Source organism: Erythrolamprus reginae, chromosome 8 (assembly GCF_031021105.1).
Source record: "Erythrolamprus reginae isolate rEryReg1 chromosome 8, rEryReg1.hap1, whole genome shotgun sequence".
NCBI lineage: Eukaryota > Metazoa > Chordata > Lepidosauria > Squamata > Dipsadidae > Erythrolamprus > Erythrolamprus reginae.
In genome coordinates, this window is record NC_091957.1 from 42,620,410 (window position 1) to 42,640,601 (window position 20,192).

General features: G+C 44.5%; 1 protein-coding gene across 1 annotated transcript; it reads right to left on the reverse strand.

Annotated features, from left to right (window-relative positions):
• Positions 1-17,323: 17,323 nt before the first annotated feature.
• POU3F4 (POU class 3 homeobox 4) lies at positions 17,324-18,632 on the reverse strand. Its single transcript, XM_070759773.1, is given in 2 exon segments — positions 17,324-17,427; positions 17,429-18,632. Coding segments are annotated over 2 exon segments (1,161 nt in total). The 5' UTR covers positions 18,554-18,632; the 3' UTR covers positions 17,324-17,391.
• Between the last annotated feature and the right edge of the window lie 1,560 nt (positions 18,633-20,192).

The window sequence follows — 20,192 nt, forward strand, 5'->3', positions numbered from 1 at the left end:
TATCCATCTCAATTCACCCTTGGAACGTTTTTATTGAAAAATCCTTCTGGAGAAGTGGACGATGAAAATTTGTGGGAGAAAATACTAAACGCAGAACCAATTTGGACCTTTCCCCTAGATTATTTTACACCTCCTTCAAGCATAAATAATTGCCTTAAGCCAGTCCCTGTGTTATGAACATGTCTGAACATAACTGATGCAAAGAAGCCGACAGTGAGCTATGTTTAACATTAGATGGCAGGAAAGAGTTTCTGTTGGTTAGACCAAGACCAAATTTGACTATCTACAATGCAAAAGTTGTTGTTATTGTTGTTTCTTTAAATGGATTTAAAATGGATTTCTTAGCACTCTGTTCCTTTAAAAAAAACTCTTCTGAATTTCCTTTGTTTACATCTGCATTTTATTGCTTATCTTGCTGCAGCTGAATTGAATTCAAGGTGGTGGTGATGGTGGTTGGTTGGGAAACAAAACAAAAGGAAATCTTGCACAGTTGTGCAAAAATAGGACTGGCAGAGTCTCAAAACGACACCAAAGGAAATATTCCATCCGCGAAAAGAGCTCATATTCTAGTTGCTGTTAATATGAATTAACAGGAACAAGAATTTCAATTTTTCACATAGAGGTTCGATAATAGCATAATTGATAGAAAGTAAATGCCCCTATGTGACCTATCTAGATGGTATTAATTTCTCCCTCATGTTACAATACTTTAATTACACTGATGGCTTTAAGTGTGTGCAAGTGTGTATGTATGCACTGAGAGCGCGAGAGATCCTAATTGTGCTTTCTCCCCCCTCCCTCCGTTTGTGCAAAGAATGCTGCTACAATTATGAGGATAGGTCCAATTAACAGATACACACTGAAAATGGAGTCTAACAAACCGCACCACTCAAATACGTCAGATTTCACATTGCATGAAGCAATGGGCCATGGTTAGTTAGAATCGGTAAGCCGTAAACCATGGTTTATAAACCACAAGGGCTAAATTCACCTAGTACGCTAAGGCAAAGCCATGCAATTACATTATGGCTTAACTTGCTGCATAATAGATAGATCCTGTAGAAAGATTAATAACAAAGACCACTTCTTTCCTTGCCCATCCTATTCCCCCCTCTCCTTATCTTTTAGTTGATAATTCATATTTTAATTTATTTGCAAAATGTACTTATAAAATTTATTGGTTTGTAAATGTTAAGTACAAAATTTATGTATTTATAATTTTTAAAATACAGTTGTTTCATTTATAAGATGCATGGGCCTCACATCTTATTGCAGAATTTTACACTTATTGTATACATATTGTTGTGTTGCTTTATGCTTTTTAATATTGTAAATGGCCCAGAGACCCCTTTGGGTGGCAAACAAATGTAATAAAAACAAATCCTTCTATCTTTCTTATTTACATATACAGAAGAGCAAACTGATGGAAGTGCAGAAAAAGCCCAACCTCTAATATGTTACCCCAGAGCAAAAAAAGAAGAATCCCTTATAAAATGCAAAGTTTTAAGAACAGAGTATCCTGTAACAGAGCTGCTGAAACAGTTCTATAGAGGAATTATTGAGTCTTCACCTCTATAACTCTTTGGTTTGGTTCTGCAACCCAACAAGAAAGACACAGACTTCAGAGGATAATTAGAGCTGCAGAAAAAAACAATTGCAGCCAACCTGCCTTCCATTGAGGACCTCTATACTACACAAGTCAAAAAGAGGGCGGTGAAAATATTTATTGACCCCCTCGCACCCTGGATATAAACTGTTTCACCTCCTACCCTCAAAATGTCACTACAGAGCACTGCACACCAAGACAACTAGATACAAGAACAGTTCCACACACACACCGCCAGCCACCATCACTCTGTTAAACAACTAATTTCCACAACACTGTCAAACTATTTACTAAGACTGATTTACTAATATTCTTATCCTTTCTATTCCCTATATCCTTCTACTTATTATAATCTTGTTGCTTGTATCTTTATGATTATATTGTTTTATTTGGTTTCCTAGTATGATTTTGATTGCTTTCTTAGTATCCTCTGACTATCATTTAGTGTTGTACCTTATGATTCTTGACAAATGTATCTTGTCTTTTATGTACACTAGGGCACTGTTTCCCAACCTTGGCAACTTGAAGATATTTAGACTTCAACTCCCAGAATTCCCCAGCCAGCAAATGCTGGCTGGGGAATTCTGGGAGTTGAAGTCCAAATATCTTCAAGTTGCTAAGGTTGGGAAACACTGCACTAGAGCATCTGCACCAAAGACAAATTCCTTTTGTGTCCACACTTGGCCAATAAAGAATTTATTCTATTCTGTCCTTTTCCATTCCATTCCATTCCATTCTATCCACAAAAGCTCCATGATAACTCTTCTCTGAGATTGTGCCCAAGTTACCTGTATATATATAATTTCCACATATATGTATATATTAATTGAAAACCTATCAGCTTGCTTAAATGTTCCATTTTGGCTGGCTGCTACATATAACTAGATGGTGTTGTGATTCCGTCTGAGGCCCCTCAGGGAACGGCTGATCCTCTGCCAGCTTCCTGCTCAGAGGGGGAGGATGAGGAACAGGAGGTTCAGGCAGATGGGGAGGAGGAATCTCAGGCTGAGGGAGAGGGAGGACAGCCAGAGTCCCCCTCGGGGGAGCTCTCCCCAGCAAGCAGCCTGGATTCCTTAGATGAAAATGCACAAGCAATCATAGATCTCCGGCAGAGAAGAGCAACACAACGAAGGGGACAATTAACCAGGTACTTTCAGCACTAAAGAGGCAGCAGCTGGGTTTGGGTGTGGTGCTCTCTGGAAAGGCTGAAAAGGCAGACCCACCCTTCCTGGCTTGTGGAGTATTATCTTTGGGAGTCCTGGGACCTGGCTGTGATCTTTGGCATCTCTGATTCTGGCTTGTGGCCTTGAAGGCTGAAACCTCTGGGGAAAAGGCGTGGGGGCTTATTCTCTACAGTGGTGTGTGTGCCAGCAGGAAGTCTGCTGTATTGTCTGGCCGTCAGGACTTTGCTGTGAAGCCTCATAGCCTGCCTGTTGGGAAGAACAGGTTTTTCTCTGTGTTTATTTTTCAAACTATAAAGTGCTTTTGCTTTTACCAGCGTGTCTGGCTGCTTTTTCCAGTTGGTGTTGAAGTCTGGGGGCACCCAGACAGAACAGATGGTCCCCATTAAAGTTATTATTTCCTTGCCTGCCCCTTTTCCACAGCACAGAACAATATTTCATAGCCTTGGCAATGTTAAGATGTATGGACTTCAACTCCCAGAATTCCCCAGCCAGGATGCTGTCTGGAGAATTCTGGGAGCTGAAGTCCAAGCAACCTAAAAATGAAAAAATTGAGAATGCTGGTGTAGAACTATGATTCTATGATTCTGAAGAATGTAATTGCAAAACTTCCATCAAAGCAGACTTTCACAATCTATGGGATGCCTTGACGAAAGCTTTGGAATTATATTTTCTACAAAATATTGATGGTTTCTGGTAAGACTTTTTCTGACCAAGGCATTTTATTCGAAGACATACATTTTTGTGAGCTACATATTTAACTCACGAGATCTTATACACTGCTAAAAAAAATAAAAAAATAAAGGGAACACTTAAACAACATAATATAACCCCAAATAAATCAAACTTCTGTGAAATCAAACTGCCCACTTAGGAAGCAACACTGATTGACAACCAATTTCACATGCTGTTGTGCACATTCAACTTTGTACAGAACAAAGTATTCAATGAGAATATTTCATTCATTCAGATCTAGGATGTGTTCTTTGAGTGTTCTCTTTATTTTTTTGAGCAGGGGTGAAATGCTACCAGTTCTGCCCAGTTTGGTCATACTGGTAGCGGGGATGGCCAGTGGTTTAGAGAACCGGCTCTACCCACCCAGATGACACCATTTATTTTTTTAACCCTCTGGCGCATGTGCAAATAGCACACTTCCGAATCGATAGGGAAGGTAAGTAGATTTCATCGCTGATAAAATGTGTTAGTCTGGAAAGTATAAGTATAAGATTCTTTCTTGGTTTGGGATACTATAGATTAATGCAGCCATTCTCCAATAATTTCTGTTGTTAAATACCAGCCTCCAATTCTTAATCCAACAAGGTAAAATAGAAGGGCCAATTGGGAAATGGGTTTTTGGAATAGCTAAAGCAATCTGTCCAGAACAGGTTCCGTCAAACTTTAATTGGATATCTATCTATCATCTATCCATCTATCCATCTATCCATCTATCCATCTATCCATCTATCCATCTATCCATCTATCCATCTATCCATCTATCCATCTATCCATCTATCCATCTATCCATCTATCCATCTATCCATCTATCCATCTATCCATCTATCCATCTATCCATCTATCCATCTATCCATCTATCCATCTATCCATCTATCCATCTATCCATCTATCCATCTATCCATCTAGATAGATAGATAGATAGATTTTTATTGGCCAAGTGTGATTGGACACACAAGGAATTTGTCTTGGTGCATATGCTCTCAGCATACATAAAATAAAATATACATTTGTCCAAGAATCATGTGGTACGACACTTAATGATTGTCATAGGGGTCAAATAAGCAATGAAGAAGCAATATTAATAAAAATCTTAGGATATAAGGAACAAGTTACAGTCATACAGTCAATATGGGAGGAAATGGGTGATAGGAATGATGAGAAAAAAAAGTAGAATAGAAGTGCAGATTTAGTAGAAAGTCTGACAGTGTTGAGGAAATTATTTGTTTAGTAGAGTGATGGCGTTCGGAAAAAAAACTGTTCTTGTGTCTAGTTGTCTTGCTGTGCAGTGCTCTGTAGCGACGTTTTGAGGGTAGGAGTTGAAACAATTTGTGTCCAGGATATGAGGGGTCAGTAAATATTTTCCCCCACCCTCTTTTTGACTACATGCAGTATACAGGTCCTCAATGGAAGGCAGGTTGGCAGCAATTGTTTTTTTCTGCAGTTCTGATTATCCTCTGAAGTCTGTGTCGGTCCTGTTGGGTTGCAGCACCAAACCAGACAGTTATAGAGGTGCAGATGACAGACTCAATGATTCCTCTGTAGAACTGTATCAGCAGCCCCTTGGGTAGTTTGAGCTTCCTGAGCTGGCGCAGAAAGAACATTCTTTGTTGTGCTTTTTTGATGATGTTTTTGATGTTAGGTGGACCATTTTAGGTCTTGAGATATGATAGAACCTAGAAATTTGAAGGTCTCTACTCTTGATACTGTGTTGTCTAGTATTGTGAGAGGTGGAAGGGTGGAAGGGTTTCTCTGAAAGTCTACCACCATTTTCTACGGTTTTGAGTGTGTTCAGTTCTAGATTGTTCTGGTCACACCACAAGGAGAGTTGTTCAACTTCCCGTCTGTATGGCGGATTCATCATTGTCTCGAATGAGTCCATCTATCCATCCATCCATCCATCCATCCATCCATCCATCCATCCATCCATCTATCTATCTATCTTTTTTTAAAAAAATAAATTTTTATTACAATAAAAAGATTAAAAAGAGCAGGCATATAGTGTTGTACATAATGTATCATTTCACAGTATAATTATTATTTGTATAGTTGTTGTACTTAAACTCTAAAATACCTTATACAGAGCTGCCCCTGGTTCCCCTTCCCTTCCCGATGAACTGTTAGCCTAACAGTTCTATTTTTCCCTTTTGATATCAATATACAGCTTATGGCATCAGCGGTTGTCACACATTTGTTCTCTCATATCTATCTATCTATCTATCTATCTATCTATCTATCTATCTATCTATCTATCTATCTATCTATCTATCTATCTATCAGAATAGAGCTGGAAGGGACCTTGGAGATCTTCTAATCCCATGATGGCGAGCCTATAGTACAGGTGCCCATTGGGGTGGCACACGGAGCCATATCTGCTGGCACATGAGCCATTGCCCTATCTCAGCCAAACATGCATGTGGGTGCAGGCCAGCTGATCTTTGGCTTGCACAGAGGCTCTGGGAGGGAGTTTTTGGCTTCCAGAAAGCCTCCAGGGTGATGATGTTTTTACCCTCCCCCAGCTCCAGGGAAGCCTTTGGAGCCTGGGGAGGGCGAAAAACGAGCCTACTGGGCCCCACCCAAAGTTGGGAAACAGGCTGTTTCTGACCTCCAGAGGGCATCTGGGGGGCAGGGGAAGCTGTTTCTACCCTCCCCAGGCATTGGATTATAGGTATAGGCACTCACACATGAATGTTAGCGCAAGCGCACACTCTTTCGGCACCCGAAGAAAAAAAGGTTCGCCATCACTGTTCTAATCCAGCCCCTTGCTCAAGCAGACTCACATACGGGAAGTGTTTTTACTAGGAAAGTCAACACAAGAACAAGGGGACACAATCTGAAGTTAGTTGGGGGAAAGATCAAAAGCAACATGAGAAAATATTATTTTACTAAAAGAGTAGTAGATGCTTGGAACAAACCTCCAGCAGATGTGGTTGATAAATCCACAGTAACTGAATTTAAACATGCCTGGGATAAACATATATCCATCCTAAGATAAAATGCAGAAAATAGTATAAGGGCAGACTAGATGGATCATGAGGTCTCCTTTCTGCCGTCAGACTTCTATGTTTCTATGTTTCTATATGAATATAAACCATATGCGGTTTACACATTGGCATGATTACCATCCCAATCTACTTTGGCCAGGTGGGGTGTGCATCCTTACAGATGCTGGCTGATTCTTCGGGGGTCACAGGAAAATGATCTTTTCTTTCACCTGAGATCTTTCACCAGTGGCCATTCAATGTTACAATTGTCCTGAAAAAAAAAGTGATTTATAACCCGTGTTTCCCACTTAAAGACAATGGCCGCATTCAAAACGTCGCTACAGAGCAATGCACACCAAGACAACTAGACACAAGAACAGTTTTTTTCCGAACGCCATCACTCTACTAAACAAATAATTCCCTCAACACTGTCAGACTTTCAACTAAATCTGCACTTCTATTCTACTAGTTTTTCTCATCATTCCTATCACCCATTTTCCTCCCACGTTGACTGTATGACTGTAACTTGTTGCTTATATCATAAGATTTTTATTAATATTGCTTCTTCATTGCTTATTTGACCCCTATGACAATTATTAAGTGTTGTACCACATGATTCTTGACAAATGTATATTTTATTTTATGTACGCTGAGAGCATATGCACCAAGACAAATTCCTTGTGTGTCCAATCACACTTGGCCAATAAAAATTCTATTCTATTTTATTCTATTCTATTCCATTCCCATTCTAATATTGTGATGGAAGTCAGCCACATGGGTCATTTAAACTTACCATAAAATGGAACAAAGTTCTCTGATTTTTCTACACCTTCAGATCTCTGGTGTCGTCCATGTGTGCATGTCCCAGTGAAATTCTGCTTCTGCGCATGCACAGGAAACAAAACCTCGCAAGTTGACACGCACAGACATGAGATTTCAGCTAATTTTTTTGCTTCTGCACATTCGCAGAAGCAAAAAATCAGCAAAATCTCTCTCATAAGTGTGTCCCCTTGCAAGATTTTTCCTCCTGCGCATGCGCAGAAGCAAAATCTCTCTGGGACGTGCATGTGAGCATGCCAGAGACCCAGCGATGGGCTACCGAGCCAGAATACCTCAATTGCGCTTGCCGCCGCGGCTCGTAAGTTCTTGCGGGACAGTGCAATTTTGATGCTGCACCTGTGGAAGGAGCAAAATTGCGCCCGTGTTTCGGCGAGGTTTTACCCTGTGGCTCCATGTGCAATTTTGCTTCCTCCACAGGTGCAGCAGCAAAATTGCGCTTGTCCCGCAAGAACTTACAAGCCACGGCGGCGAGCGCAATTCATTCATTTATTTGTTTGTTTGTTTGTTTGTTTGTTTCTTTCTTTCTTTCTTTCTTTCTTTACTTACTTACTTACTTACTTACTTACTTACTTACTTACTTACTTACTTACTTACTTATTTATTTATTTATTTATGCCGCCCTTCTCCTTAGACTCAGGGCGGCTTACAACCTGTTATCAATAGCACTTTTGAACAGAGCCAGCCTATTGCCCCCCACAATCTGGGTCCTCATTTTACCCACCTCTGGAAGGATGGAAGGCTGAGTCAACCTTGAGCTGGTGATGAGATTTGAACCGCTGACCTACAGATCTACAGTCAGCTTCAGTGGCCTGCAGTACATCACTCTACCTGCTGTGCCACCCGCGGCTCTTAGCGTTCCGGCGCGTAGCTCACCACTGCAGAGACCCAAAGCTGCACGCGCAACTCCAGTTTTACTACTGGTGTGGCGTCTTCATCCGTACCAGTAGTAACCTGATACTGGTCACGTGATTATCCCCTTTTACGACCATCTGATATACAAAGGCAACAGGAAGCCAGAATCACTTAACAAATCATGTTACTAACTTAAACAACTGCAGTGATGCACCAAACAAATTTGGCAAGAAAGATCATACGATAGACCAACATTCACTTAACAAATTCCTTTCCTAACAACAACAACAACAACAAAAATGGTCTCGGTTGTGGTCATAAGTGAAGGAAAAAGCAAGGGAAAGAATTTGGGACTTTCTGAAATAGTTTGGCTACGCTGTCTGCTCACACTCAGCCATATAGAAAGCTCCCCGAAGATGGTTGGTTTCATATCTTACATTAAGCTCAGCCATTGGCTACCTCGGTGAACCCCGCTTCGCCAATTTTGCAATGATGCTCACCAGAAACCAGGTTGGCAAACCATAATGCTGAATTTACCCAACCCAGCAAACCCAGCATGAAAATGTGGGTGAACTCAGCCACTCTCTACTGCATGAGTCAAAAAGAGAGCCGTGAAAATATTTATGGACCCCCTCGCATCCTGGACACAAATTGTTTCAACTCCCTACCCTCAAAAGATGCTGTGAGCACTTCACATCGAGACAATTAGACACAAGGACAGTCCCCCCCCCCCAAACACCATCACTCTACTAAACAACACTGTCAAAGTACAGTAGCACCTCTACTTAAGAACTTTTCTAGATAACAACCAGGTGTTCAAGACTTTTTTGCCTCTTTTAAGAACCATTTTCTATTTAAGAACTCGAGCCCGGAAAAATTTCCAGGAAATTTGAGAGCCGCACGAAGGCCCGCTTTAATCCCGGTCATCTCGGCCTTTTCTGGGCTGCCCTTTCCTAATGGGTTTGCACACATTATTTGCTTTTACATTGATTTCTATGAGAAAAATTGTGTCAACTTACAAACTTTTCTACTTAAGGACCTGGTCACAGAACGAATTAAGTTCTTAAATAGAGGTACCACTGTATTCACCAAGGCTGCATTACTATTACTATTACTATTATTCTTATCGTTCCTATCACTCATCTCCTCCCACTTATCACTGTAACTTGTTGCTTGTATCCTTATGATTTTTATTAATATTGATTGCTTCCTGATTGTTTATTTGAACTCTATGGCAATCATTAAGTGTTGTACCTTATGATTCTTGATGAACCTATCTTGTCTTTTATGTACACTGAGAGCATATGTACCAAGACAAATTCCTTGTGTGCTGAATCACACTTGGCCAATAAAGAACTCCTATTCTATTTCTATTCTATTCTATTCTATTCTATTCTATTCTATTCTATTCTAATTGCTTACTGCTTATTGCTTATTTTTTATTTCTTGTTCTAACCCTACCCTATCCTATTGATGGATGCAAAATATCTCTTGGTTCATCAGCCTTCCTGTTTATTCCAAGTTGGGTAGAGACAACAGCCAAAGCTTAAGATACATAGGCGAAAAATAAACACGCTTTGATAAAAACATGGCCTAATAAAGCAACTATCTTCTTAGCTTTTGTTCATTATTTAAAGCTTATTCACATTATAGCAATAGCATTAGCACCTAGATTTATATACTGCTTCACAATGCTTTTACAGCCCTCTAAGTGTTTACAGAATCAGTATATTGCCCCCAACAATCTGGGTCCTCATTTGACCCACCTCGGAAGGATGGAAGGCTGAGTCAACCTTGAGCCGATGGTGAGGATTATAACCAAATAATATTATTATTAAGCATTAAAAAAAAATAAAAACATTGCACTTAGCCTAATATTCGCAACAAGCCTTTCTCTGCAGGTACACCATCTACATTTGCCTTCTAATTCTCAGTCATTTCTTTCTTTTTTTTCTTTTTTCTTTTAAAGATGCTTTTGTAGGAATCTCTCTCTTTAAATAATATATAAAGAACCTTGGGGAGCCAGCAAGGAGCAGATGCATGCCCCACAGATCATTTATCTTGCTATTAAAATAAATATTCAGCAAGGCTTGCCCCCCTCCCCCCCTCGCTTCTGTCTAGATTAATTTTTTTGAGCTCATGGATGGATGATCTTATATTCTGGCTTAGTTCGCTGTCTGTGAGGTTTATTTTTCTCCTCCAAGCACAAACACCTCTGGCTCAAGAAGAAAAGGAGGAGGAACTGGGGCTGTGTTCAATCCCATTACATATGATTAACTGTTGTTTTTCTGCAGTCTCTCTCTCTCTCTCTCTCTCACTTTCTGTTTCTCTCTATATATTTCTCTGTATCTCTCTCTCTGTTTCTCTCTCTGTGTTTCTCTCTCTCTCTTTCTTTCTCTCTCTCTTTCTGTTTCTCCTCTCTCTTTCTGTTTCTTTCCCTTTGTGTTTCTCTGTTTCTCTTTCTCTGTTTCTCCTTCTCTCTCTCTATTTCTCTCTGTTTCTCTCTGTGTGTTTCTGTTTGTGTGTGTGTATTTTTCTCTATGTTTCTCTCTCTGTGTTTCTCTTTCTGTCTCTCTCTCTCTCATCTCTATATTTTTCTCTACGTGTATTTCTCTCTCTCTCTGTTTCTCTCTTTCTCTTTCTGTTTCTCTCTGTGTTTCTGTCTTTCTCTCTCTCTCTCTCTGTTTCTCTCTGTGTGTTTCTCTCGCTTTCTTTCTCTCTCTGTTTCTCTCCTCCCTCTCTTCTTCTCCCTCTCTTTCTGCTCTCTGTGTTTCTCCCCCCCCCTTTCTTTCAGAGCCTTTGCCTCCATCTATATTTTAATGCTTCCCTGAAACCAAAGTCCAGGGTGCACTCTGGAATGTAAGAAAGGGGAGAGGAGGAGGAGGGGGAGACCCCAGGCCCGGATGGGGCACCCGGATGGGGCAGGCACAGCCCTTTGGGGGAAACCAAAGTCAACAACAACAAGCAGACAACTATACCTTACAGCTTCTGAACTAGCAATTCAAGAGCTACTCTGGGGAGGGGCATTTCATTTAAAAGAAGGGAGGTGATAAGAATGGGGTTTGCACCAGCCAGAGACCAAGGCATGAAAAGGCAAGGAGATGGAAGATGACAGGAGGCAAGGGAGAGAGAGAGAGACAGAGACAGAGACAGAGAAACAGAGAAACAAAGAGATAAAGAGAGAGAGAGAGAAACAGAGGGAGAGAAAGAGAGAAACACAGAGAGCAAAAGAGAGGGGGTAAGAGAGGGAGAGAGAAAGAGAGGGAGAGAGACAGAGAGCGAGAGAAACAAAGAGAGCAAGAGAGAGAGAGAGAGAAACAGAGGGAGAGAAAGAGAAAAAAACAGAGAGCAAAAGAGAGAGGGGGAAGAGAGGGAGAGAGACAGAGATAGTCAGAGAGAGAAAAAGAGAGAGAGAGACAGAGAGAGAGAGAAACAAAGAGAGCGAGCGAGAGAGAGAGAAACAGAGGGAGAGAAAGAAAGAAACACAGAGAGCAAAAGAGAGAGGGGGAAGAGAGGGGGAGAGAAAGATAGGGAGAGAAAGAGAAAGAGAGAAACACAGAGAGATAAACAGAGAAAGAGAAACACACAGAGAGAAACCGACAGAGGCAGAGAAAGACAGAGAGAGAGAGAGAGAGAGAGACCCTTCCCAAATTATCTCTTAGAGATCTTGAGTTTGGGGAATAGGGAGGGAAGAGGGATGAGGGATTTCCAAGGATCCAGAGTCAGTGGGGTGAACTTTCTAAGACAAGGGGAGTCAAGGAGAAGGGGGAGGGAGCAATCTGCTGCACATCAGGCCTGGCTCAATCCCCCCCTTTCCATCCCTCCCTCCCCACCTCTCTCTGCCTTAGGCCCAGCTCCTTTGCCTTCCAGGCCACCTCCTCTCCCCCAGGCCATTGACTGGATGGGGGAGAAAAACAACAAAGGCCCAAAGAGAGAGTTACTTTGCGCATTGGGATGTGCTGCTGTGCAGGTCAGCCAAGCACAAGGACCACACCAAGAGCGCCACCACCACCGATTCACTCCTCCAGGCTCTTTTCGGAGAGCATCCTTTCTCCTTCTCCATCACCGCCCCCCCCCCCACAGTACCTCCTTCTCTCCCTCTCTCGCCCACCCCCAACAGAAAAAAAACCAGCGACCCCCAAACCACACACGCGCAACCTAACAACCCAAAGCGATGCTTCTCGGCCTTCACAAAGGCGACAGCCACGGCTTCGGCCTTTTCAACCTCAACACCACCAAACTGCATCCCCTCCCCCCCCTTGCCTATCCAGACTGCCCCCCCCGGTTTTGAATTATATCTCTTTGCAGGCAAAGAGTGCAGTCTGGGGGAAGCCTCTACGTACACCAGAGCACACCAGAGAGAGAGAGAGAGAGAGAGAGAGAAAAGGAGAGAGAAAGAAGGGAGGAGGAGGAGTGAGATGGGGGGAGCAAGCGCATGCAGAAAATACCCTGCCAGCCGGACTTTGGGATAAAAAAGAAAGAAAGGAAGGAAGGAAGGAAGGAAGGAAGGAAAAAAGGAAGAAAGAAAGAAAGGAAGGAAGGAAGGAAGAAAGAAAGGAAGGAAGGAAGGAAGGAAAAAAGGAAGGAAGAAAGGAAGGAAGGAAGGAAGGAAGGAAGGAAGGAAGGAAAGCTTTCACGTTCCTCCTGCTTTGTCAACTGCAAACGGGTGCTCAATACACACACACACACACACACATATACACATACACTCAGATATATATGTCAACCTGGCCATGGTCAGAAGGCCAATACACGTCTCTCTCAACAATCTGCTCTGAAGTCCACATATATATATATTATATACTGCTCAAAGAACACCTCCCAGATCTGAATGAATGAAATATTCTCATTGAATACTTTGTTTTGTACAAAGTTGAATGTGCACAACAGCACATGAGATGGACTATCAATCAGGGTTGCTTCCTAAGTGGACAGTTTGATTTCACAGAAGTTTGATTTACTTGGAGTTATATTCTGTTGTTTAAGTGTTCCCTTTATATTTTTGAGCAGTGTATATTTATATGGTTGATTTCACTTATCAGCAAAAATATGTAACCATATACATACATACATAGATACATAGATACATAGATACATAGATACATACATACATACATATGTATATATATATACACACACAAACATACATACATAAATGTATATATGTATATATACACATACACACACAGCGAGATCTACATATACACGTATCTACAAATCTACATACATGCATTATACATATATGCATATATACATATATTGCATTTACATATAATAAATTGCCTAGGAAAGCTAGAGAAAATGACCAGTAGCCCAGAACAGTCCTTTCTCCCTACAAAAACAACAAGAATATTACTTTCAAATGCATTTATCTAGTTGGATACTATAGAAATGATCCTTGAAACTATAGTCTTATATATATATAAGATGCATACATAATGTGTGTGTGTGTATACACACAAACACACACACACAAACACCTTCAAACCATAAGGCCCTTCAAAGGTTTAGTTATTCTTAAACATGAATCCTTTTACTTTTCAATTCTTCTCTCTGGACAGGTGATTTAAAGGGAAGTGTAGGAGTGGGAGAGAAACAGGGTTTTTTTGGACAGGTATATATGCTTTTTAAAATATATATATATGATTTTATGTTTTATTCCATTGGGAAAGAAAAAGACCCGGAGGTTTGAGAAATTTCATATGAGCAGGCGCCTCCGTTTAAAAACCGAGCAAGAACACGCTACAATTCTATCTTAAAAGGCCTCTACCCGCCTTCATGTATATTATATATTGCAATATGGCTTTTAAAAAATTACGCTGAAAGATGCTGGGTTTGCCCTCTACATACACAAACAAAAAATAATGCAACTTTTTTGGTTACTTTTGTAAAAATGTTTTTATTTGGATCTTTGTGTGTGTGTGTGTGTGTGTTTACAACAATAAAATATTGCATCAATATAAACCCCTTGACTAAAAGTGGTTGACAATCAAACATCACAAGCGAATCTCTCTTTTCCTTGTTGTTGTTGTTGAGTTTATTTTGTTTTAAGCCTTCCTCCCTTCCACGACATACAATCGCTTCGGGGGCATTGTTTATTTTATTTTTTATTGATTTTTATTACTTTTTTTTTAAACATAATGCAGAATTTATTGAAAATAAATAATTGTCGGTAATTGCAATAGGCAATTTGGAATAAAATAGTTGAAAAAGCAACCTTTAATGAAAATAGCGTTTATTATACCTCAGTTACTAAATGAATAATCTAAATGATTTTTTTTTCTTTTAAATTAATAACTTCCCAAAAAACGTTTAGAATATACAAAACTGTACAAGGTGGTGGGGTGGTTTTATTTTTGTTCTTTTTAATAATTATTTAATATAAAGTTGGCAGAAAGATAGCAGGGTTATTTTCCCCTGCTGAGTCTTTAAAAGCATAATCAGAATTCCTGCGGAGCATTTATGTGGGGGTTTTTTTGGAGGGGGGGGTTAAATTAAAAATAGCCTTGTGGACAAAAAAAAGGTGGGAAAATTGAATTTGGACAGTCCATCCCTTTGAGGAATTGGCAACAATATCTTTAAAAAGGGAAATTAAAGACTGGGGTAACTTTTAAAAAAATGAAAGGACCCTCAGAGGGGTGGAAGCAAAAAAAAAAGAGAATGTTTTCTGGATTTTAGGATCGCTCCCAAATTCCCAGATTGGCAGCGCCTCTCCTGTCTACTTTGCCACGCACGTGGGCAAAAACAATGCACGGGAGATTCAAGCCTCTTCGGGGTTCTGCTTTGCCAGGAACAAGAGATATATATTTTATATGCGCGCTTGTGTTTGTGTATCTCTTACACACACACACACACGCACATCTGTGGGTGTGCGCGCAATTCTTTCATCCACACGCTCTTGTGCGCGCGCACATAAAAGTATAGCGACCCGATCCCGCAAGAACTGGCTCCTAACCCAAATTCATTATTTTCTCTAAGAAAAGAAATTTCTCAAGCCAAACGATCTGCTCGATTCCTTTCCAAGGGGGAGGCCCAGGATTTAACACACCTCCCTACAATTAAATAAAATTCTTTTGGATCATTTAAGACATTTCACACACGCCCCAAAAGTAGCAATCCAACGATCCCGGATTTTTTTTGCGGGGTGGTGGTGGTCTATTTTCTCCCCCTTTCCCAATTCTTCCCTGCTTCTTTTGGACTTTCCGATTCTTGTTTCCATAATTTCATAATAACCCCAGCCGTATTTCTCCCCGGATGCCCCAAAGGCAAGGCAGGCACCGGGAGTTATTCCGAAGCGAGAGATCCGAATTGGAGAAACGGGGTGGAAAAAAAAGGGTTTAAAAGTACAGACCGTAAACTTCAGGTGCCGGTCAGGATAGGATCCAGTCGAAGAACCGTAAAAAAATTTTTTTAAAGGTCAGGAAAAGCTGATTTCCCATCTTAGGGCGAAATAATTTTGGAAATATTACTATAATTATAATATTTTTTTTGTTTAAAAAAAAAAACTCTGTCGAGAGGGCCAAAAGCAGAAAAGGAGACGGCGAGCCAAACGAGGGAGAAAGGGAGAGGAGGATGAAGATTTTTTTTAAAAAAACAACAACACAAAATTCCCTTTAGAAAAATGTTCATTGTACAATTCGGGACGTGGGAAAGGCAAAGCGCGCGGCTTGAACTGCCGCCGAGTCGCTTTGCGTTTCTGTCTTTCGGGATTAAAAAAAAATTAAATTAAAAAAAAAATTAAAAAATCCACAAGAGCTCCAGTTTGGTCTTCCTCCTGTTGAGGAATAGAGGGGGGGAAATTCCGGACTTCCACTTTTGTCTCCGCGCTGAGAGTTGGGGAGAATAAGCCGGGCGGAGGGAGGAAGGGAAAGGCCGGTTGGTGGGAAGCGAACGCGGGATCCTAGCTGGAGAGAACGCACGCCCTTCGCGGAGATTCGCAAGGCCGCCGGAGCGAAAAGGTCGTTTTCAACGGGCAAAGTCCAGCCAAGCATTTTTGTTCTTTTCTTTTATTAAAAAAAAAGTCTGTCTTTTAAACGAGATTCGTCACCTGAAATACACCGGCTCGGACCAAGGCGCTGAAAGGTTATTCGTAGGCACGTCTTGTCTCTTTCTTTCTTTCTTTCTTTCTTTCTTTCTTTCTTTCTTTCTTTCTTTCTTTCTTTCTTTCTTTCCTTCTTTCTTTCTTTCTTTCTTTTCCTTTCTTTTCCTTTCTTTCTCGGATATAGATATCACGATTTCCCTTTTTCTATCGGCGGGGGGAAAGCTTTGCTATTGAAGCACAGAAAATCGGCGCTGGGAGAGGAGGAAAAATTATATTATAGCCGGTGGGGAAGGGGAAAGACGGAAGCGGGGGTTCGCTGGCTTCCCACGCCCTTCCCCCCTTTTCCTACCGCTTTTCTGTTGCTGGGCTTGTGAGGATGCGGCGGCACGGAAGAAGAATAGTGTCTTTTTCCCCCTCTCCTTTTCTTTTCTTCTGGAGGAGGTTGTGTAGTCTATACGGTGGGGGATGCTGCTGAAAATCTTGACGGGAAGGAGGGAAGGAAGGAAGGAAGGAAGGAATAAGGAGGGAAGGAAGGGAAAATAGAAAGGAGGGAATGAGGGAAAATAGAAAGGAGGGGGAAGGGAAAGAAGAAAGACTAGAAAGGAGGGAAGGAGGGAAAATAGAAAGGAGGGAAGGAAGAATAGAAACGAGGGAAGGAAGAATAGAAAGGAAGGAAGGAAGAGGAATATTAAAGGAAGGAAGGAGGGAGAGAGGGAAGGAAAGAAGAGAGGGAGGGAGGAAGGACAGAAAATGGACAGGAAGGAAGGAAGGAAGGAAGGAAAAATAGAAAGGAGGAAGGGAGAGAAGGAAGAAAAATAGAAAGGAAGGAAGGAAGGAAAAATAGAAAAGAGGGAAGGAAGGAAGAAATAAATAACTAAAGGAAGGAAGAACGAACAGAAAGGAGGAAGGCAAGGAAAGTAGAAAGGAGGGAGGGAAGGAAGGCAGGAAGAATAGAAGGGAGGAAAGCAAGGAAAATAGAAGGGGGAGAGGGAGGAAGGAAGGAAGAATAGAAAAGAGGGAAGGAAGGAAGGAAGGAGGGAAGGAAATGGAAGGGGACAACGCCGTGAGGTCAACCCCCCCGCCCGCCCGCCCGCGCGCCCGTCCGGCCGGCCCTCCGCGCCGTTCCCCGGGGGTCCCGAGCGGGTGGGGTCACAGTCAAAGGTCGTGACACGAGCCGTCCGTTTTCCCCGCCGTGCGCGTAGACTTCGTGCGGCTGGGGCGGCTCGCCCGGCGGCGTCATGCGCTTCTCCTTTTGCCGCCGGTTGCAGAACCAGACGCGCACCACCTCCTTCTCCAGTTGGAGGCTGTCGGCCAGCGAGGAGATCTCCTGGGCGGCGGGTTTGGGGCACTTCAAGAAGTGGGTCTCCAAAACCCCTTTGACGCTGACCTCGATGGAGGTGCGCTTCTTGCGCTTGCGGCCCTGCGCGGCGATCTTGTCGATGCTGGTGGGGCTGCCCGTGGACGAGTCGGCCTCCTCCAGCCACTTGTTCAGCAGCGGCTTCAGCTTGCACATGTTCTTGAAGCTGAGCTGGAGGGCCTCGAAGCGGCAGATGGTGGTCTGCGAGAAGACATTGCCGTAGAGGGTGCCCAGCGCCAGGCCCACGTCGGCCTGGGTGAAGCCCAGCTTGATCCGCCGCTGCTTGAACTGCTTGGCGAACTGCTCCAGCTCGTCCGAGGTGGGCGTCTCTTCGTCCGAGTGCTCCGGGCAGTGGTGGGAAGCCAGCTCGGAAGTCTCCGGAGGGGAGTCGCGCAGCACCGGGTGCAACCCGGGAGGCGGCGGCGGAGGAGGCGCGGCGGCCGGCGGAGGCGTCAAACATGCCCCGCCGTGGTCCAACATGCCGCTGACGGTGAAGCCGGCCTGCGAGTAGACGTTGAGCGGCGGCGGCGGCGGGGCTTGGCCGCCGCTGACCGGTAAAGCCGAGCCGTGCGTCGGGGTGGCCCCCCAAGCATTGGGGTGGCTGGCATGGTGCGGGGAATGGTGGCTGACGTGGTGGGGCGAGCGGTGGTGCAGGATGGCGCCCAGCTGCAGGTCCTCCCGGCCCGGCTTCACGTCGGGCTGGTCCAGGGGGCTTCCACCGCCACCTCCGCCGCCTCCTCCGCCGCTCAGCGCCGCCGCCCAGGGCCCCGCGTCGCTCAGGCTGGTGACCCAGTGGTGGCTCAGCGGATGCCCGTTGCCGGCCACCCCTTGCAAATAGTCACTTTGCAGAAGTTTCTGCGGGTTGCGGAACGGGCCGCCTTGCTGCATGGCCGCCGAGTCGGCATGGACCAGGGCGCCCGAGTTGAGGAGGCTGTAAGGGTTGGTGGCCGCCGTAGCCATGCTGGGCGCCCGCGCTGGCTTCTCCTGGAGGCTTTGGTTGGGGCTCGGGCGGGCGAGCTGGCTGGCTGCGGCTCTCTCTCCCCCCCCTCCTCCTCCCCCTCCCCGCCTGGATGTGGCGAAGCGGCCGCTTCGCTCGCCGACTTTGACAGCTTAGCCAGCCGAAAGGGAAAGCCGACTCGAGCCGGCGCGTCCTGACCGGCGGGAACGGCGGCCAATCCGAGAGGCTCTCCCCGCCGGGAAAGGGAAGCCGTGGCCAATGAGGGCGCGCAGGAGAGGTTGGCTCCACGCCCGGCTCCCTCACGCCCCCACACCCGCCTCCCAGGGAAAAAAAAAGGGGGAAGGAGAACCCGAAGGTGCGCAGGCGAGCGAAGGGTTAAAACGAGGGAGTCGGCCGGCAGGAAGTGCCTCCGTCCGCGCCTCTCCATTGGCTGGCCACCCAGGGCCGCTTGAGGGTCGGTGGGTTAACCCCTTGCTTGGCTGAAGGACCAGCCGGCTCTTCTTTGGAAAGAGGGGAGGGAGAAAAGAGGAGGGGGCCTTGAGCCTGGTTTGAATGCGCAAAGCCATTGAGACGGGGCAGAAGGAGCGCGCGTGTTGGGGCTCCCCCATCCCGCCTCTCTTTTCCCTGGACGCGCGGGGCTTGTGGGAGGGGGGGTGGATACCCAGAAGTGGGCTGCTAAGGTGGAACCGTAAGGTGTGCTCACCCCAGCTCCTCTGGCTCTGAGTGCTATCAGAGTCCAGCGCAATTCTGCTACTGCACTTGGGCGCACCTGCGTGTCCGCGCGCGATTTCGCTCCCTACCCAGGTGCAGTAGCAGAATTGCGCTGGACTCCGACTGCACTCAGAGCCACGGGGGCGAACACACGTCACCGTTCCACCTTAGCAGCCCACCTCTGGGTGTACCGGAGTGGGGGGGGGGAGGAGAGTTTAAATACCTGCTCCCCGCGAGCGCCACCGCCTCCTTTGCCATCCCCCATCTCAATGGCTTGAAGTCAGGGGGTCGGGGGTCCAGCAAAGGAGAGTCCCCGGTGGGTTTAGACTCCACGGAGCCAGATTTTACTCTTGCAAAAAACCCAACAGGTTGGTTGGGATGGATGGAGAGTGTTCTTTTTTTAAAAAAAGAAGAAGAAAAAAGATAAACGCGTCCCGAATCACCAGGCAATGGGGGAAGTGCGGGAGTTTGCAAAGTTGCGCCTTGCCGAGAAAACGGGGAGCAGAGGAGAGGAGTGTGGGGAAGGAGAGCCTGCGTGCATTCCTAGCTCGTGGGATCGGAGTGCGCTGCACACTCGTGCCAAGAGAGGGGAACGACACCCAGAAGGTATCTGAGAAGGGTTGACTGAGAAATCCGGAGCGAACTTCTCCTGTGCTTCAAATACACAACCGTTTTTTTCATTGTGCCTTGCGGGGGTCGAGAAGAGATAAAGTTTTGCTTCGCATGGAAGCTGGGTCCTCTCTATCCAGCCTTGACCACCTTCAAATGGGGCGGTTAGCTTTCTTACCCCCTCTCCCGTGCCGTTCCGAAACCATTTCCAGCATCTAAGGGGCGGAAAGCTATCCATTTGGGAAAGCGGCCCAGGCGCAGGGTTGCATTGCGCGCAAGGACAGTCCCCCGGCCTGGATACACGCGAGGGAGCGGTTCTGG